Source organism: Rhodamnia argentea, chromosome 7, assembly GCF_020921035.1.
Source record: "Rhodamnia argentea isolate NSW1041297 chromosome 7, ASM2092103v1, whole genome shotgun sequence".
NCBI classification, from domain to species: domain Eukaryota; kingdom Viridiplantae; phylum Streptophyta; class Magnoliopsida; order Myrtales; family Myrtaceae; genus Rhodamnia; species Rhodamnia argentea.
In genome coordinates, this window is record NC_063156.1 from 6323329 (window position 1) to 6344288 (window position 20960).

Below are 20960 nucleotides of genomic sequence, written 5' to 3' on the forward strand. Positions count from 1 at the left end.
AATCTTATGTTTTTTTTTTTTATGATAAGAGTATTTCATAATACCCATGATATCGATGGAGAAGGGCAGTCCACGCAATTAAGGTCACAGTGTGTGGGTCGGCTTACCTAAATTCTAATGTCACGCCGGCAAACTAATGCTAATTTGACGTGTCGTCTCTTCTTTCTCTCACTATTCACTTGTCATTGCGATGGATTTGGCAGATAGTAGTTTGAACCATAGAGGATTAGGGTTTTGCTAAGGATTTAGTAACTAATCACCGGTGTAAGTCGCATTCCATGAAATTACGTCATAACAGAGATTAGAGTGGTTGATTAACAATTCATATTAATTGTTAATTAGCTTCTTTTGGGGGAGTCATCACTTCCGTTAGTTTCGGATTTTATTGAGATGAGATGCGAATATCCTCTCTTGAGTTAACTTTATTCGTCTCTAGTGCGACGCCTTTCGCCGGACATCGACCCTTTTCATGTTTCGACGGACATTGAATAAATTGCATGCATTTGATCAAGAAATTTGGGATGGCATGCTTATTGAGCCTCGAGGATTTGGATCTCGATTGACCAAACGATGAGGATTTTTGTGTCTTAAAAGAGCGTGAAGTCTAGGATTTGATTGAATCGGAAGCTTCCGTCGAAGTCAATGTTATGAGAAAGTGATCCTTTGTGAATTTGAAATTCATAATGATTTATTCGACTATTAGTTAATATGAGCAACTTAATAATTGCTCGAGCAATTTTCTGCGTAATTTTTTTCTTATTTTTCGTGCAACACTTTACTTTGTGAGACACCGTTTTGCCTGGGACGTTGAGCCACGTCACATGCTTAGTGCGGGCTTCATCTAGTAATTTGATTTTGATGGTCACTTTAGTACCAAAATCTCTAATTTTTATGTAGATACGGATGAGTATTAGTAAATTAGAAATTGAATTATCCACTATCCCAACAGTCTGGGGTGACATGAATCTCTACGGAAAAATAAAATAAAATATACAACAATCATGATGGGAACCCACCTTTGATCTCATGACTAGCAATTCACCGTCATATTATTATATCATCATGCTAACAAGACCCTTGTTTTTTCTCCCCCTCTTGTTGATCGTGGATCTTTCAGCGACACACTGGGCATTCCTTGTGAACCATGAAATTCTATTGACCAAGAAAAACCATGAAATGCAAGTATGGTATGCGTGGATTCATTCCTCTTTAGTGGGACCCACAATGTGTGATGTATGAGTTGTTGGCTCTCCTAAATGTGTTTTTTTTTCTTGTAATATATGAGAGGTTTCTAGGATTGGGCCGTTGATTGAATAAAGCCTCGCCAGATCTGGCCTCACATTGGGCCCATAGTTCTCTTGAAGCTGGGCCAGCCTTACAGAAGAGTCGCCTTAGGTTTTCATAGAGTTATTATTATAAGCTTCCTTCTATTCAAAGCCAAGAATGATTTTTCGGCAGGTTTGATCTGGCTGGAGGTTGCGATGTCTCTCTTGGAGGATATCACTTGTTCATCAATTTTAGCAAACGTTTGTCTTCTTTCATGGAGTGTGTTAGACGAGAGATATTTATTATATGATCGCCGTACACCGTGTCATCGATTGACGACCGACGCGACGTGTGATTACCGATCTCTTTCTACTATTTATGTACAACCACCCGCTTCACATTTTTCGTGCATTTCCTTGGGGGGCTGGCTGAAAGGTTACAATACTTGATCGGAATACATTACCAGAAAATTCTATATTTAGTTCTAACCTCTCGTTCTCAAAGTAACTTTGGGGTCGCATTTTGGGATAGAGCCTTACCTAGTCCACGAGGAAAGAATGGCTAGGAAGCATCCATGCGGATTAATCAAACCGGAATGCTCGGACGCCGCGAGTCATAAAAGATGTGCGTTTGAATGGAGACTAACATGTCGTAACACGATGGGATCGTAACGGTATTAGAAGCACATCAGAACACGATAAGGGGAAGAATAAAGGGAGCAAAAAAGGGTAGAAGTATCCGAATTATTTCGAGGCAAGTATAAGCTTTGTACAGTTACACCGCATTAGTATTCATGTCCCTCATAAAAAGGTTCATGGACCACATGAAACTCACACCTGGACACCGTACAAAGCATACGCTTAAACATAAAGGTTGCAAAAAATATACAAAAGGTAAAAGCAGACCTAAGAATCATCGTACATAAATAGATTTGTATCACCACATAGAAGAATCTGTCTCTTGCAGTCTTCATCGGACAGACCTTCCTTATTCCTCCCCAACCTTTTCCACCAGAATTTGGAGTCACATAAAGCGTATTAACTTATTTGATCAATGCTTCAATGATTGTTTCTAGCATTCTACTTTAGTCCGGAAAGAAATTATATCGATGCAATGCTTACGACTAAGTGTAAACGCTCACGAAATACCACCACCCGGTTGGATTGGTAATATTACGTCAGCATGTCGCTTTAAGTTGAAAGCATTGCACGATATATCTTTCGTTTTCTCGGGTTTCATTCTTAAACGTTTGTTCAAGAGACAAAAGAAGACCCACCATGGACAGCAAAATGGCGAGACATCATCTGCTGTTGAGAGCTTGCCCTATTTTGGCTTCCTTGGTCGAAAGATATGTAAGAAGAGCTGTAGTACTCCACCAGGCCAGGATTGTTCTTGAGATTAGCATTCTCGTGCCCGCTCTGTCCGTTCAGCTTAAGCGGTGGCGAGTCTTTCATGAGCGAATTGCACTGTCTTGGTTGTGTTTGGTAGAAGACCTTTGATACCACCAGCTCACCTTCCTTCTCCTCCTCATTGTTGCCGAGGTGGTACTGATGCATCACCCAGTTGGTCTTCTCCGGCTTCCTTTGCTTCCCATAGTTGGTGTAGAGCACGAGTATCTTCTTGTAGCCCTTGAGCTCCCCTTTCATGAACACCGGCCGGGTCTTGCCCGTCTTGTGCCACCTCGTCTCGCCGCCTTCCTCGTCGGTGTGGACCTTCCTCCTCTTCCTGTTCCCGGTTGTGTACGCTTTGGAGGGTCGGTGGAAGAAGTGGCGGATCATGCCGTTTTTGTTCACGCCTTCGTTACCGTTAGAAACAAACATGCAGGTTACATAACTTGGACAATTACACAAGTAAATGCTATGTATTGCTAGTTAGGACCTTACTTAGGATTGGGTACATTTAGAGACATTGAATAGCTATTATCTGAGGTAAATATGAATGAGTTACTAACTAAAACACGAATACATGCACGAAAAGTAGATGGATCTTTTGGCCGGAGAAGGAAATATGGCCACAGATGAGATAAAATGTTCGTGTAACACAAGTCATGATCTCACAGAAGCATATTAATCAAGCACTTGAATCTAATCCCTTTCAAAGGTAATTATAGTTGATGGAGTTATTGAGTACGTACTGTAAATGTATCTGTCGTTTATGTTAAAATTCGTCAATACAATAATTGAAAATAAGAGGGACAATAATGTGATACCTGACTCTACATCTTCCTAAGAGAGAGAGAGTCTGTGTGAAGATTCCTGTACTATTCATGCAATGAAATCTAGCCGGTGTGTGTCTAATAATACTGAATTTCAAATAACTTGGATGCTGTAAACAATCTTGAAACACTTGTTCCAATAATCAGTTACCAACGCTAGATGATGTTCTTAGTATGATGCAATGAAAAATGACCAAGAGAACAAGGAAAAGCTTCAAGAGAGACGAACTGGTAATATCCCAAAACAAAGAAACTGCACATCGCGCAGAGAATTTTTGGTGTAAAATGGAGTTCTGAACATTTTTCAGATGATCTCATACTTTGTCTGAATTCCAGTGAGAAGTTCAAGATATCTAATAAGAAAGAAGGCCATAAAGCCACAAAGGCACTCCCTATCCAGTACCTGGTAATTTCTCTGGATGAGTGTAGCAAATCCCATTCTCTCCTTGAAGGGTAGGGATGAACTCATCGATCAAGCGGTGAAGCTTCCGAGCATCGGGCCGCACCTTCCCTTCCAAATGCTCGAGCAGCTCTTGATCCGTCGGATCGAACTTGACTCCAGCCGGTAGCCCCGGCAATTCCTGAATTCCAGTCTGTTCCAAGAAAACAGAATCATCAGGAGAGTTTTAAAGGTGTTATAAACCAAGATGAATACCCAAGAAGAAATAAAACCTGGTCCTGGAGTTCAAATTCATGCCCACAAGAAGGACAAGTCCTTAACGCTGGAGGCTTCTTGGCAACAACACTGGCCTTATTGTTGGATGGTGGCGGTGGTGGGGTTGCGCTCTCGTTTCTCTGCTCATCGCTCTTACTGTCATTATTGCACCAAGTCATGATATCTGTTCTTTGCTTTTTCCCTCTCTCTCTCTTTTCACCACACTTCCCATGTACCCAACTCAACACGAGATCTATATCTTCCTTCTGTCGCCTACGCTATATACACTCCAACTACAACGAAATCTCTCTTGGGGGAAGAGAGAAAGCGACAGATGAGGGAGAGAAAAGAAAAGGGAAAGAGTTAAAAAGCAACTTGTCTCCTCCTTAAAGCTTGTTTTGTTCATGTGGGTTTCCTCTTGAGGGTTGGGAAGGAATTAAATTCTCTCTCTCTCTCTCACTCCCACTTTTTGAGTCCTTTGCAATCTTATAGAATGGAACCGATCCTGCTTAATGAACACCCTTTCGTGCTCTTGCTCCTCCCCAGAGAGAGATGAATAATTGAATGATTGAAATGGGGAAAAAATGGAGTTTCTGGTTGTGTTATGATCTGCAGAGACAGAACAAAGTGACCTTGCTTGGATCTGAAGTCAGCTAAACGGCAACTGATCAATGCATCATCAGCAGGGCTGATCCAGACAGCACTAGTTGAAACACTTGAAGGAGAATAATTGTGGATTTAGGTCCTTTTACTTGCTTCTGTGCGTAGAGAATGAACAAAAAGAAGAAGAAAAAAAAAAAAACTTGTTGTTCAGGCTTAAAAGAAACAACCAAAGATTGAATGGGGTTGAGTAGAGATGGGGCAACCTTCCTTATTTACAGGAGGAGACCTTTCAACTCACTCCCACACAGACAGTCACACTTAGAGAGAGAGAGAGAGAGAGAGTTGCAGGTCCAATGTCGCCCTAGAGTGTACAGAAAGCTAAAATAGAGAAATACAAATAAGACAGAAGGAGGAGAGAGAGATAGAGAGAGAGGCCTATCATGAAGTGCCAACCAAAATTTCTATTTCTTCACGTAGACTTCTCATGCAAAGCAAGAAACCCTCACCAATACAACAAAATTGACAGTGTCTCCAATCTCTTTCTCCCTCCACTTTGGTAAACAATGAACTCCTCTGTAAATCACATAACCTGTAAAAAAAAAAAAAAAAAATCAAATTGTCATTAACTTTTCAATCGTTAGTAGGTGTAGTTTTTTGTTTTTTAATTGTCGGGTCGTTGTGATATTCGCATTTCCTTACGCTCTACATTCTAGCCTCGCACATTATCGTCTACTTCCGTTTTTGCGCTTTACTCCTACATTTTGCCTTTTATATTGCCCTCCATAACTTACTTGACAACTGCCTTTCGAAAATGATAATTAAAAAAAAAATTACCTGAATACTCGAATGATTGATGTTTGAATTTTGTGTTATTGCAAGCATATGAATTTATGAATGATAAAATGTATAGACATGTGCGACCTCGCTTAAATTCTACAGAAGAGAACCATTCGAAAGTGACACCATACGGAACAAGGGCTTCAACAAAAAATAAACCATAATTATTGTTCGCCTATGACCTATAAACTGTGCTGCCAAAGCTGAGAAAGTTGATAGGGAGTGTTGTTCTATGTTTATCCCACTAATGATCTACCAATTTGGAAAAGGTTTGTATATGTAAGAGTAATTAAGCTTATCATTTGCAAAAAAGACTAATAACCTAAGTTCAACAAGATAAAAAACGTTAGTCGACCCTAATGGCGCGACAAATCTACAATTAGGTGCAATAAACTTTCCTAAATAGTACTCCACACAATCAATCTGACCCCCCAGATAACCTTTTTGCTCCATCAACTACTCTTCTCCCCTCAAAGCTTGAATTTTCTTTCAGGAATTGTTCTTTCTCTCCCTCTCTCTCATCACAACGTGCATCATGAGTATGGCCTTTACCAAGGACAGAATGTGCTGAACCCTCATAATAAGTAATGTGCCCGTCCTTTAACACTCTTTCCTTTATGCCTAAAAGGTCTCACTTCATTCATGAAGGAAGCCGCAAGATGAACAAAGGACATCTGACGAATCTTTGTCAGACTTAGGTTCCATTTGTTTAGAAGAAAATAAGTGATTTGACAAATATTTTTCTCGGAGAAGATCGTTTATATCGCTTACAAGAATGAATGAATAAGAAATATTCTCTTCGTTCTCAAATATGTTTACACATAAATTGCTGTCGATAACGATTATATTTTTTTGACTTTACTAATTATTTCAAACGATTGTTTTTAGAAAAGTATTTTTTAAATCGTTCGTTTCCCTTGAAACAAACGGAGCCTTGGAGTATTGTAAGATGGAGACGGACCCACGGGAAATTAAATTAGCATTTGATCATTTTGAGGACACCACTGAATGGACCAAAGCAGTCTTAACTAGGTAGTTTGGTGTTGGGTCGTATGGTATCTCTATGGGGATGCAATATTATTTTTGTGGTACGAATTCCTTCTTAATTATTGGAACAAAGTCGAACATAAATCATCCGAATTCAAAGAGTAGGTTAACATTTTCATTTACCTCTTTGAAGGCCGTCACATTATGTTAAGAAGATCATTTGATCGGGATTGAATAAATTGGCAATTCACCGATAAAGGATCTCGATTACACGTGATTGTGAAGCTTAAATTTGAGCGGTAGTCGACAATATTGATACTCTTAGCGCATAGGACCATTGGATCCTAAGAAAAACGACGCTTTAGATATGTTGATTTGCCCTCGAATTCAAAGTATCTAGGTCACCGCTACGGTTTATAGTTTCCATAACTCTACGGTTCGCGATAAATATGAACCTTGAATACTCTTGTCTTCTTTAGGACCAATCTGGGCTCGGGCGGGTCTAAAGAGGGCCGTTTAGTAACAAAGTCCACCAGGGCTTGGACCGAATCAGGCCCGTCTTTCCTGCAAATAAAATAAGGAAGTGCTCTCAGTTGGGCCAAGTAATGAAACGAAGCTTAATCCTTGGGAGGCCCATTCGGCCCACTTTCGAGCCCACGCGTTTATGGCTACTTTTTTTTTTTGGTGGCAAAAAGGGCTACTTTTGTGGGCCTGATTCGCGTAAAAAAGCTCAATTTTAGGTTCAAAATCAATTCTATCTTGATTTTTTTTTCTCTATGAAAATATCCCACACTTTTACTCTAGTCCCAAATTCGTATCCCGTCCAAAAAATCACCGTTGATTTCCTCGAAATTATCAACATTTGGAGGCTATTGTTATTCCATACGAAGATGAGGGTATTGGTGAAGACGCAAGTTCTGCTGACTGGCCTTGATGTCGAGAACTTTGAAAACAATAATAGTAGCAATTTGTGGACGTGGGGCGAAAATTTTGAGACTATAATGAAATTTTGCAATTTTTTGGACCAAAAAAAGTTTGGGACAAAATTAGGTTAGACCTAAAATTTCGGGTTATTTTTTTTAGGGAATTATGCCGACATTTAAAAGAGGGGGCAACAAAAAGAAAAGGAAAAGAAATGCTGAGGTTAATTGCGGATACACCTAATTTATAAGTCTACAGCTATCGTGCCCCCTGTGGTTTTCATATTTCGAAACACTAATGCATACTCGACTGCTCAATTCATATATCCCTTTCGATCATTTCAATTGTAATTACAATTGAAATCGATAAGCTTATCGGTCGATGAAATCGTAGGACTATATGATTCATCAGAAAAAAGCATGATAGCTAGTTTTTTTTCTGTGTAACAGGATTATTATTTGGGACATTTCCTGCTAAGTGATTTATATGAATATTTAATTTTCCTTTCATGGAGTTTTTCCATTATTTACATGGTTTCGTATTTTAAAAAAATAATTTTAGGCAGTGATACTCTCTAATCTTACTATTTCACCATTTTTTTTCTCTTCCGGTTTTTCTCTTTATGAAGTGCGAAAAAAACACAGGAAACAAACTTTAAAAATGCTGAAAATACTTTAGATTAATTTCAATACAAAGACTTGGAGGTAATATCAACGACGATTTCATCCGACATATTTGGATTTTATTTTCTAATTCTCGAACCAACAAAGTAAAATAAGAGTATACAATTTCAAAAGAAAAATTGTCCATAAAAATCCTAAACCTCTTCCACTTTTGCCAACTTAGTCATAAAATCTTTTAATTTCACTAATTGAATTCTAAAACTTTTTACGTTTTTTCAATTGAGTACATTTGACTAGTTTTGACCGAAAATTGCCGACGTAAACACCGGCCATCCTACATGGCATGGCTAGCACCGATGTTAAGAATTGTGAGTAATAGTTTAACATTTTTGCAAGTTTTATTTCTTTGTTTATTCTTTATTCTGTTTTCCTTCTTTACTTTTTCTTTTTTAGTTTTTTTTTTTTTCAATTTTCTTTTTCCTTTTCCCTTTTCCCTCCGTCGGACCTCGTTGATGGCCGACGAAGGGAAAAAGTAAAAAAAAACAAAAGAAAAGAAAGAAAAAGAAAAAAGTAAATAAGGAAAACAGAAAAAGAATAAATAAATAAATAAATAAAGCTCGTGAAAATATTAAAATATTATTAAAAAATATCAATGTCAGCACCGGTTGTACCACATAGGACAACTAACATCCACGTCAGCGATTTTTGGCCAAAATGGGCTAGATGGACTCAATTGACAAAACACAAAAACATTTAGGACTTAGATGGTAAAATTAAAATGTTTATGAGTGAATAGTGCAATACATTTAGGACTTTTTGAGTAATTTTTTCCATGTTCAAATATGTGCTAGATCATTCCATAAATTCTTCATTAATCATCATCGATTATCCAAGTAATGTCTGGGTTTTTTTTTTTTTCGGGCTTATGACCAATAAAATCATCTAACTGGTTTTAATTTATATAAGTGTTACTTAAATAAAACGTGTATTGCCAAATAATAACTCTGAACCTTGACTACGTAGTTTCAGTGAATCTAGAGAGGTCTTGGTCCATGGTGTGATGAATGAGATCACATGAGAACACGATATTACATAACTTATTTACACGACTTTGACATGAAATCTAGAAGGAAGAAACTAGGGTTTCGTACTGTCACATTGCAGCAGTGCTTGTTGGGAATGCATGACGATTGAAGTTCCGGATATCATCTGATTAACACAACCTTCAGAGAACTCCTGAAATTGTATCTCCTTGTCGTTGGACAAAACTCCTTGCATCATGATGATGGACTTTATGATTTGATAGGAAAATCTAACTCAAATCATGCAAAGCCAGAGTTAGGGGCTCTTGGTTGAGACATTCGGGAATTGCCCATCTCGGGATCCGAAGGCCACTTGCTCAAATTCCATTGACTCGTGCAAATTGCTTTGGGTTATGATGATCAGCGCCGGCCGAACGCCTAAATCTAATCGGTTCATGCAGATTTATATAGAGGTAATTATTAGATGGGTTCGGGCTGAGCCCGAAAGTCGGCCTAACATATTGGGCAAGGGCATTGCCCAAGCCCACCCATTTGCTTTTTGGGCTCACCTGCGCATTGATCGCCTCTACTTGCAAGAGTTCCATGGACTTACAAGTTGTGGAGCCTCAGCGCTTGTAACCGTGGATTATTAGAGGAACTAAATAACATTCATGCTATAAGTTTATGCTCAATTACAGTTGGCATAATCTACTTTTGAAACCTATAGTTTGCCGGGACTTACCGTCCATATTATTGCATCCTACGATTTCAAAACCCCTACACTTCACACCGAATGTGGCCGTGACAGGCGACCTTTGCTCAATCAAACTATTTTTCTATACATGAAAAAAATAGATATAGTCTGTGGTCACATCATCTGTGTGATTTTTCATCCTCCAAGTCCTAAACTTCTCACTAGCAATAATACCCCTTTTAACTATTCCATATAATGAGGAAACCCACGTGTTTTTCGCACTTCTTTTTCGTTTTTCTAATATAAGGACAAGGCAAATGCAAACAATATCACCTTTTCCCCTTGCAATCCTACCAGTCGTAGCTCTCAAGAGACTCAAAAGCTGAAGCCAGAGCTTTGCATTTCAACATATTTTTGTGGTGAAAGTTACAAAAAAAGTCCTAAATCTATTGTAATTGTACAAATTCAGTCCTAAATTTTTTACATTTGTGCCAATTTAGTTCATTTGATGGACCGGTGCTAACGTGGCACTGCCGGCTCTGACGTGAACATTTTAAATAATATTTTAATAATATTTTGAATTTTTTATGATTTTTTTTAAAAATTTTCTTTTCTTTTCATTAGTTTTTCCACCACCCTTAGGGTCGGGACACCCTTGCCGGCACTGGGCGAGGGCATCGCGGTTGTCGCCTAGACTAGACAAGGGCATCATAGCCCTCGCCGGCAATAAGTGGCATGGGGAATAAATTGAAGAAAAAATAAAAAAAAAGAAACATGACCAATTCAAAAAATTTATTGAAATATTATTTAAAATAGTCCACCTTAGCGCTGATCGGCTAAATTAACCGTATTGGCATGAATGAAAAAGGTTTAGGATAGAATTGGAAAAAAAAGATTAAAGGTTGAATTGACACAATTACAATAGATTTAGGGTTATATTTTATAATTCTCCGTAGTTTTATATGTCCAAGTTTCCAGTTTAACTTGCACCAAACTCCACGCCAATGCTTTGATCCTCTCAACATCTCAAAGCCTAAAGGAATTTTTTTTTTGTAGGGACAGCACTAGTTTCTCTTTTCTCTTTTACCCCCTCTTGATAATCCATCTTTTTCTTTTGATTTCTTGTGGTCTTTTTTATGTCTGTATTTCATGTGTTATCAGCATAAGGCAAAGTAAATCCTGTTGGGGGCAAGAGTAAAGCCATTGGAGATACATGAACTCAATATAAAGTTCTGTATAACGTAAGAACTAAAGTGAAAGTGCACTCGCTGTCTCTATATGCGTGTTCAAGCGCGCTTGAAAATGATGGTGTTTGGTCGGTACAAGAAAACCAGTAAGACATTAACATCCATGAAAAGGAAAGAGGGCAACTGTTTTGACATGCTCATATGCTTTTATCATGTCATAGGCTTTCTTGCTTATGCCGTAAAAGAAATACATGATTACAGCACAGGATATATGACAATTGCCATGGTTCGGTTAGGTGACCCATTTTCTCATTGCGTTGATCACAAATAACCTCGAATTGATAGCTCTATCCTAAATTAATTTTTATGCCATCAAAACCCCAAATTGATATACCTGTAATAAATTTGCCCAAAAATAATTTTTGACTCACCAAAACCCTAAAGCGATATACTTGTGACATATTTACCCTCCGTTAACTTCAGTCAAATTGTAACGTGAAATGGCCGAGCTAGATTACACATAGCAAAAACTCGGTCGTCGTAACAAGTCCACGTGGAAATTCATATCAGTTTGGGGTAAACTTGCCATAAGTATATCGGTTTGGTTTTTGGTGACCCAAAAATTAGTTTGAGGTAAATTTGTCACGGGTGTTTTTTTGGTGATCTAAAAATTAGTTCGGAAAAAATTTGTGACAAGTATACCGGTTTAAGGTTTTTCATGATAATAAACATATCTTCATTTTAGGCACACACATACCATCTGTTAAATGGTTGTCATTCAGATCCTTTACACTATCAATGGACAAATGCAATAAAGCTCTGCGTGACACCCATTTGTATACTTTTAGGAGTGTACCTGCTTTTAGGATCACTCATATACGTAGAAGTATACGTATCATATTTCTTTTTGGGAAAATCATTCACTTAAGAAATAAAAATAATAATTGTGCCACTGTACCCAATGAAAAATTTGTAATCAGGTGCGATTAAAAAGCAATTCACATGAATATCTATGCAGGAAATTTCTCTTTAGCACCGACAACCTATAACATTTGCACCAGAACTTCATTGCAGGCAGAGAGTTAGACAAGATCATATTGGAAAACTAAAGGAAAAAATGAGCAGCAGATTAACACATGTATATACAGAAGAAAAGCAGCACAGGTAACTGTCTCCGCCTCCAAGTTCTTGCCAAGGCCGTCAAAAAAGCCCGACCAGACCCCAATCGACCCATTGACAACCCTAGTTCTTCCATGTCCCAGCTCCATCTAATCCTACTCACATAAGCATAAATTAAGCTTGCCTGCATGGTTTGAGCGATGTGAAAAGGTCTTTAATTAATACCACCAGTTGGCTTCAAGCCCTGTGCTTTGTACTAGGATCAAGCGTTTGTTCCCACTGAGACATTCTTTAGATTCGTCTCACTCTTCACATTTTTCTTTTCGTTTTCTTTGACAAGACAAACGACCAAGGAAGAGATGAAACGACATTGCAATAATGGAGCTAAAAAGTGAAGCTCCTCTCTTTGGTCCCCCACTAAGTCCACCACCTCCTTCAAGACAACGCTATTTAAAAGTCACCACCTTTTTTTTTTAAAGTGAAATCATCAACTTTTGAAGAGTTAAGGGAGAATATGCATGGATATCTTCTTCATAAGGTTCCTGTCCAAGCACACCAAACTATTTAGGGCAAATTCATCAGCACTCAAATATGCCAACTTTTTTTTTTCTTGCCCCCTCAGTCTCCCGTTGTAAACTTTCCAACTTTCCCCCTCAGAAACGCCTACTTTTTTGTCAAATTGCCTTTTTTCTTTCTTGCATGAGCGCACTGTTCATGATCATCATCGCCATCACCATCACCATCACCGTCACCATCAACATCATCATCAGGGTCATATCCAACCATTGATGGATGGAGGGGTACACATGGTGTGCACGCCCACTCCGACGCCCAAGAAATCCCTAGTTTGCCCACCTCCAGAAGAAGCATTGTTCTCATCACTGTGAGCGATGTTCCTGCGCTTCGCGGGTGGTGGGTATGCTTGCAATGTGCTCAGTGCTATGTCCTCTGCAGTCTCAGGGCTTGGCATTTGGTTTGACCCAAAAAGCCCGCAAAACTTATCATCTTGATCTTGAGGTTGTTGACAATTATTGTTGCTGGGCTTCAACCCAAAGCCCCCCAAGAAAGATGGCTTCGTGGCTGACGGGGCGCCTATCTGTGCCGCCTTCTGCAAGAGAGCTGTCGCGGACATGTTCGCCGGAGATGAAGCTGGTTGGTGATGCTGAGTGCTGTATAGTGAAGGGACGCTTAGGATGTTGTTCTGATGATGATAGTGATTTGGACCTTCCTTCATGTGGTGAAGTGGAGGAGGGTTTATGCTGATGTCCTCACAGGCAGTGCTTGATGAGAACCTGCTTCCGAAGACCCAGCTGCTCAGATTGTGATCCGACGGCGGAGGGTGGTTGTTTGGGCATGTGGTGTCGGCATACAAATGTGTTGCTGAGGGATTATCGAGAGGCCCAAGTTGGTGAATCTCTTGCAAATTGATGCCTAGTGATGATTCTTGGGGTTGAGAGGTTTGACCCATCCATAGAGAAAGTCCACCACCACCACCGACACCACCATTTCTGGTTTGGTGATTCATCATGGGCTCGGTGCTCATGTTGCTTGAGATTGGTTTGAAGATGGAAGGCAAGTTTGGTGGGAGGTTCGGAGGGAGGAGCGAAGCGCCCATGAAGTGGTAGGCGGTCGTCGGGTTCATGGCGGAGGCGGCACTGACTCTCGCGGTCTCCTCGGCCAACGCATCACAGAATGCTCTATGAGTTATGAAGCTGTCTCGCCTGCGAATTGATGTTATTCAACAGATGGAATCAGTCTTATTTTGCCCGATACATCAGAACCGGTAACGGAGAGGCCATTAGAGACAAAAAAAAAAAAAAAAAAAGGAGGGCATGAAGCACAAGAAAGATAGGATTCCTTGACTGTAACCTTCCCCACCATTTTTGTACACAGAGACTAGCAGATAAAGGGAAGAATGAGATACCATGGTAATGACATAGAAACACAGTCGCTCTCTTCTGGACAGTCAATGATTTGAGAAGTAGAAACGAAATTTAAAAGTTGAGAAACTGCTTAAGCTTAAGCTTATCATTGTTGCTTTCATGTTCATAGTGAAGTAAGGTTTTAAGCAAACTTCCCATGATACTTTCTCTAGGCTCTTCACGAACTTGACCTTTCATTTCTGTAATCATATAAACTCATGCTGACCAGTACATATCGAGGGAAGATGACAAGAAATAAAGAAGCCATCCATTGTCTAGATGTGAAGTGACCAACGTTATCAAAGAAATTAACGAACTTTTGGTCACATATATACTTAGGATACCACAAAAATCAGCAAAAGGACACCAAATCTATATCTCCTTTGTCCTCACGCTCACCCATCTTTTACGGGGGATCATCAGAGACCATATCCCCATGAAAATTGCATCCAAAAAAGAGATCGCGACATGGTTGTCGTGTTTTTTCTTAGGTTTTTCTTGGATGTGTTGGAACGAAAAACACAAACTTGTGATTATAAGATCCTATTTGAGTGGCTTGTCATAAGAGTCAAGTCCACAACCACAGTTACCACACTAGATTCCACTTTGTGGCTTTCTCAACCAAAAATTTTATCGGTATTATTTTGGAAAGAAAGCCCACAAAAAAGGTCCAAGTCAAACAGCAAAAACTGGAACATCATGAGTGGTAACTTTTTCCCTGTGTTGGATAATTTTCCCAACTTCTTACCGAAGTTCTTCTTGCTTTGCGTTAAAACCTCCCAGTTTCGTCTCGGTCGTCATTGGATCATAGAAAGGCAAAAAATATGAAGACGAAGAAGAGTATTTTACCTCGAAAAGAGAGTTCCGCAGTCGCACCGATACTCTCTAGTGCCGCAGGTCTTGGAGTGCGCCTTCCAATCCGACTGAACCGCGTACCGCTTGGAGCACTTCTCGCACTTCCACTTCTTCTCCCCGTGCTTCCGGCAGAAGTGCTTCTTGATCCCGGTCAGGTCCCCGAGCGCCCTTGACGGGTGGTTGTGGACGCACGTCTTCTCGGGGCAGACGTACACGCGCTTCCTCGGCTCCTTGGTGCTCCGCTGCTTCAGCTTCCACGGCAGGTTGTGCCCCCGCCGGTGAAGTTGAAGGTTCTGGTCCCTCTGAAACCCCTTTCCGCATATCTCACACAAGAAGCGGTTCGTGGCCATCAGGGTCTTTGGCGATAGAGCTATAACTTCAGCTTCTGGATCTGTAAGAAAGAAAGAAAAAAAAAACATGTACTAATTACCCAGAATTTGTTTGGTGCAAACTTTTTGACTTCTGGATAAACCCAATCATAGCCCCTGAATCTTCATATTGAGAGAAGAAGAAGAAGAAGAAGAAGAAGAAGAAGAATATAACAAGTAAACTTGCCTGGAGTTCCAGGGAGATTTCTTTTCTTCTTGGTGGTGGAAGGTGGTGGAGGATTGGATCCAGGAAGACTTGGGTTCTGATGAGCAAAGCCATTCGGGATCACTTCTTGTGAGGCCATTTTCTCTAACATCCCTTTCTCTCTCGGACACGGTTGACTCTTATGTCTATTAAGAAAAGCTCAACAACGCACACATGAGTTCAACAACAACCTCAGATGGAAATTTCAGACAAAACCCAAGAGAGCTGGCATATATTTATGCTCTTAACCCTAACAACAGGGTCTAACTCTCTCTCTCTTTCTCTCTCTCTCTCTCTCCCTCTGTGATATAAATATTTTAGTTAAAGTTGTTCATATGATGTTGTTAAGTAAAGTAATGTTGAAAGTTTATACATCTGTGGAAGGTGGTGAAAAGTTAAAATGAGGGAAGGGCAGTTGCGGGCAAGGCAGAGACAAAAAAGGTGAATGATGACGCTTATGATGAGGCTGAGGGGAATGGGTTGTCCCTTCGCCTTTCGCGCGCCCCATCGGAATGATTATCCAATAATTTTCCTTGGCCTTTGGTGTTTTTTTCCTTATTTGTCTATTTGTATTCTCTCTTCCAAAAAACCCTTTATGAATTCACTTGTCGGGACGCAATCAAATAAGACTCATTTTGAGAATGCACAAGAGCTCTCAAGGAGTGTTGAAGATTTCTCTGTATTTGTGATCGCATATTCGTGTTTTACTTGCGAAAATTTAGTCCGTAATTCTTCATGTTGATGGCATGAAAAAAAAAAAAGAGTTTCTAGAAATTCGAACTATTGTGAAACAATTGTAACGTACATTTTACATTTTCAGACTTCCCTCACGTATTAAGGCCCATTAAGTGCAAAGACAGAAAAGCGTATAAATAGAGGAGAGTGTATTGCGGATTTGAAATCTCTTTCTGATACCATGTTGAAGTGTTGAAAATATTTATATCTACTCGAGACATGATAAAAAAAAATCATGCTTTTATCCAACCCTTTGTTGAAGATATTTTTTACCATCTTTCGAAGTTATTCAAAATGCCGAAATTAACAAGGTAAAAACTATGAGGAAAAATTTTCCGCCACTCTTGTTTTTCACCTATTTTGGAAGTTCTGGCTGCAATAAATACTTACTTTTGTTATGACCTCTTACTCACATCAGATTTTGTTCCTTCTTCCAGTTTCTCCAATACTATTTTGGATTGGACTCCCTATCGTAGAGAAGATATTTTTCATGTAACGGTTCACGATAAGATGGGTTACGTATTTTCCAATAACGTGATTGTTTGTCATACGAAGTAGGACGAAAATACATTTTGAAATCACATAAAAAAAAAAAATCTCGATTCTGCTTGTCAAGCATGTACACAAGTCTATGATTCGGAGTTCAATTTCAAACACACTTCTCGTACTGAGAATAGTGGATTTGCTTTTCTTTGTCAAAAAGATGAAAAGGAAACTTATATGTGACAGAGGCTGAGTGAGTTTGACCGGCAAGGCATACGTATCTCGTAAAACCTAAATTCAATTCCCTCTGTAAGTTTCTGGCTCATCAGTTACTCTCTATTTTGCTAATTTCGAATGGGTTATGGATCAAGAAAAGTGCTTGGGTAAATTTTTTTGTTTGTTAGGGTTCTTGGAACATGAGGATGTTTTAAATCTCCCATGCACGTGGCGACATGAACGTGTCCACCTGTCGAGCGAGGTAAATCCAATGCAAACTACGAAAAAAGAGACATTGAAAGGAATAATCGTCCGGATGGCAGTTCTTTTGCGAGACCATGGATCTCCTTGTCAAGATCTCAAATCCACTTGGCCATTTTAATCAATTTTATGAGCTAAGAATTATTGATGTTGGAAGTGTTCGTACATTAATACCAAGAATTTTTTTTTGTTCGAAAATTAATACCAAGATTTAGGAAAAATTGTCAAAAAAGTCCTAAACCTATTGCAGTTTTCTATTCAGTCCTAAATCCTTTTTTGTACCGATTCAGTCCTAAACTTTTTATATTTGTGCCAATTCAGTTATAAACCTTTTATATTTATGCCAATTCAATTATAAACCTTTTATATTTATGCCAATTCAGTTCTAAACCTTTTTTGTACATATTCAATCTCAAGCCTTTTGCATTTGTGCCAATTCAGTCTTTTTGGCCAACTTTGGCCGGTCGGCATTGACGTGGGCATGGGCTTTGTCGTGGATAATTTTTAATATTATTTTATTTTTTGAAATTATTTTTCTCTTTTTTTTCCTTCCTTTTTTCTCTTTTCCTTTCTTCTTCCTCCATTTTTTCATTTTTTTTAGTCAAACTCTTCTTTCGTTTACAGTAAACTTGTTTGCTGCAGAGCTCAAGAACATGGAGGAAGACAATGTCATTGCCACTGCCGCACCCCACGACCAACCCGACCCCTTGAATAGCCTCACCGATCGACGACGACCACCCACTTGCCCGCAAGTCCTCCCTCGCTCGTAAATCCTTTCTCTCCATGGTTGAATGCGATAGAGCTCAAGGACGCAGTGGCCACGGTGATTGCCTAGATCTGGACTGTAAATCCTTCCTCTCTTCTAAGTCCTGCAAACTGCATGTCCCTCAGGCCCCTCTCCTTCGACCTCCTCCCTTCGATCCCTCGAAGTTACCTCTTCATTTCGCGGCTTGATCTCTCTCTCGCCCCTGCCGGCCACTGGCGAGGGAGAGCCTCGTCGGCATTGGGCGAGGTCGGCCTCGCCCAACCATAGCAAGGCTCGATCTCGCCCAGTCCAGATCTGGACGATCATCTTGGCCACCATGTCAGTTAGCTCTGTCCCGTTCAACCATGGAGAGGAAGGATTTATAGGTGAGGGAGAAGAACTTGTGGGCAAGTGGGTTGTCGTCGCTGATCGACGAGGCTATTGAAGGGGTCGGGTTGGTCGTGGGGTGCAATAGTGGCGGTGGTGTCTGCGTCTTCCTCCACGTTCTTGAGCTCTGTAGCAAACATATTTATTGCAAACGCAGGAAGAAGAAAGGAATAGAGAAAAAGGAGAGAAAAAGAATAGGAAAATAGGAAAAAAAATAATTTTGAAAAATATTAAAATAAGGATTAGCGCCGACCGGCATCCACATAAGCATCGGCCAGCCAAAGTTGGCCGGATGGATTGAATTGACACAAATGTAAAAGGTTTAGGACTGAATTGGTACAAATACAAAAGGTTTAGGACTGAATTGGTAAAATTAAAAGATTTAATACTAAATTGGCAAAACCGCAATAGGTTTATGACATTTTTAACAATTTTCCCCATAGATTTTTGCGGGCCATTTATCATCAAGTACAAAGAAATAATGAGACAACCCCATTGAAAACAAAATCCATGCAGTTTGGTTACGATGGACTTGTGAATTTTGAAGTGAACCTAGCAAATTAATCCGTATAGTTACTTTTGGAACAAAACACCCTAGTGATTTGGGAAAAGTTACTAAGAAAACCAGAAATCCTCCACTTTCCCTCCTCTCTGTCTCTCTCCTTTCCCATCCTAAACCACAACAAATCCAGGCAGGTCACCGTCACCCTGGCGGCGCCAACAGTTCCCCCGCACTGACCCTGGCACAATCCGTCCTGCTGCCACCTGAGCCTCCCATCTTCCGCCGTGGTGTTCGAGATCACGGGCCATCGTCTCAAGTAGTACCGCACTGCTGCAAATAGGGGCAAAAGCAGAATTAGGTGAGGGGGGAAAAGTGAGAGGAGAAAATGGAATAGACATCTAGATCATTATATTGACACATGCGACAAGGTGTTAATCCCTCAAGAGAGTAAGATTTAAGATGTAAATTTACCCCATAAATTTACAGGATACAAATCCATTAAGTAATATTGTAGTCTGCGTATGTACGTAGTCCGTTGAGTCAATTTTTTAGTTTGAGCGGTTGGTCGAGTATTGATTGGTAGATGTAGTAAACTTAATGATTGAATATTTTGTTTCTCTCCTTTTTGCCAGCTCAAGCACTACTCAGTACTATGCCGTTCTTTAAGGACCGAAAAATAATACTTTCGGTTGTCCTTCGAAGGCTGCTTATAAACCCACCATCACAAGGCAAAAAAGTAGAAGTGGGTCGGTCTGGTATTACAAAAAGCCACATGTTTTATGTTTTTCCTTTCTCTTTATTTCTGTTTAGTAGTGAGTAATTAATTAACTCGTGCATAAATAGTAAGAAATTACATTACTTAATCACGTAAAAGATAGATGCATGGATTTTTTTGAACTAAGAAACCCTTTGTTCTAAACTAAGAAACATTATTTAATCGCGTATATAGATAGATGCATTTTTTTTTTTTTTTAATGTACTATGAAATTTGAAAGATGAAAAAAATAAGGGAAGAGGTTAAAAGACAGCGAACTGACAAAGGCAGTGAATTTTTGGAAGTGTGGGAAGAGCGTCTGCTTGTGGGCTGACTTTTGCTGTCAGCCCATCCCCTTAATCATAATCTAATCATTCCCCATTTCTTTACGATACTTCCCTTGGACTTATGCTGTTGAACTTTGGCGATTTGAGAATATTCTCTCCTCCTCCCAACATCACACCCCTTTCAACTTTCAAGGCCCTCACGAAATCAAGATTCCTGCACAAACCCTCTCTCTCTCTCTCTCTCTCTCTTGAAAGAAGTAAATTTTCTTTTGTGGAATTTCAAATGAACAGTACTTGGGGAAAAGCAAAACGTTGTCACCACGGGTATGTTTTTTCCTTGGTTGTCTCTTTGTGGTTGAAATGAAGGAATGACTGTGTTCTGTGTCTCTCTCTCTCTCTCTCTCTCTCTCTCTCTAAGTGTGTCTCTAGATGTGTGTCTGTTGTATATATTCACTTGAGCAAATTCAAACAGAGAGAGTTCAAAAAGGGTATTGATAGTATCAAGGCATGGAGGGGCTTGACATGGGATTAGCTTACAAGGAGATGAGTCCAAGCCATGTGAAGTTGCGCTGTTCCTTTTATTCCCTTTCTTGGAAGGGTTTATAACTGGGAAAAGAGATTTTAGGGTTTGTCTTGTAGCATGTGTTATCCTGTGTGGGAATTCCAAGAAAGTATCGCATGAATTAGGGTTTTATTAGCAACCTATATATATTAGTATTCAAAGGAGATGCGTAGCTGGGTTAACAGTGACATGACTTGGACCATCTTGGAAATGTGGATCAACTGTATAATTAATGATATGTGGTTCTATTAGTTACCGGATGAAAACATAAGCAATTAAGATGTTAAATTGTGACTTGTGAGATTACACGGTTAATGTTAAATATAAGATCCAGTTCTGACCAAGATTTTCGTGATCGGGAAAAGAAACTTGTAGTAAAATCCTCCATGTGAAATCTTGCTAAGTCTGCAAAAGCTATTTCGGATTTATCTTTCTTCAAAAAGGCAATCCCCTCTTCTTCAAAAAGGCAATCCTGTGCAATCCCGTGTAAAACCGATTCACGAAGTAAAATGTATTATAATCTCGAACATGATCCATTTATTTGAGTGT

General features: G+C 39.6%; 3 protein-coding genes across 3 annotated transcripts in view; 1 reads left to right on the forward strand and 2 right to left on the reverse strand.

The window, feature by feature from the left end:
• LOC115746805 overlaps nucleotides 1-20960 on the forward strand; it is a 959385-nt gene that overhangs the window by 104893 nt on the left and 833532 nt on the right. The window lies entirely within an intron of this gene.
• Nucleotides 1977-4860, reverse strand: LOC115754491 (NAC domain-containing protein 73). Its single transcript, XM_030693506.2, has 3 exons — nucleotides 4154-4860; nucleotides 3885-4074; nucleotides 1977-3061 (listed from the first exon to the last, which is right to left on the reverse strand). Exons 1-3 carry the CDS (start codon nucleotides 4313-4315, stop codon nucleotides 2520-2522), a joined length of 894 nt encoding a protein of 297 aa, XP_030549366.2. The 5' UTR covers nucleotides 4316-4860; the 3' UTR covers nucleotides 1977-2519.
• Nucleotides 12445-15773, reverse strand: LOC115754522 (zinc finger protein NUTCRACKER). The gene is made up of 3 exons (XM_030693557.2): nucleotides 15462-15773; nucleotides 14901-15297; nucleotides 12445-13850 (listed from the first exon to the last, which is right to left on the reverse strand). The coding sequence occupies exons 1-3, from the start codon at nucleotides 15589-15591 to the stop codon at nucleotides 12902-12904; spliced, it is 1476 nt and encodes a 491-aa protein (XP_030549417.2). The 5' UTR covers nucleotides 15592-15773; the 3' UTR covers nucleotides 12445-12901.

Excerpts from the sequence above, each read along its gene's own strand:
- LOC115754522 (XM_030693557.2), bottom strand. The coding sequence starts at position 15,591 with ATGTTAGAGAAAATGGCCTCACAAGAAGTGATCCCGAATGGCTTTGCT. Across the intron at positions 15,298-15,461 it reads AAATCTCCCTGGAACTCCAG|ATCCAGAAGCTGAAGTTATA; the intron begins GCAAGTTTACTT and ends TCTTTCTTACAG. Across the intron at positions 13,851-14,900 it reads TGCGGAACTCTCTTTTCGAG|GCGAGACAGCTTCATAACTC; the intron begins GTAAAATACTCT and ends ATCAATTCGCAG.
- LOC115754491 (XM_030693506.2), bottom strand. The coding sequence starts at position 4,315 with ATGACTTGGTGCAATAATGACAGTAAGAGCGATGAGCAGAGAAACGAG. Across the intron at positions 4,075-4,153 it reads AATTTGAACTCCAGGACCAG|ACTGGAATTCAGGAATTGCC; the intron begins GTTTTATTTCTT and ends TTCTTGGAACAG. Across the intron at positions 3,062-3,884 it reads TCATCCAGAGAAATTACCAG|GCGTGAACAAAAACGGCATG; the intron begins GTACTGGATAGG and ends ACGGTAACGAAG.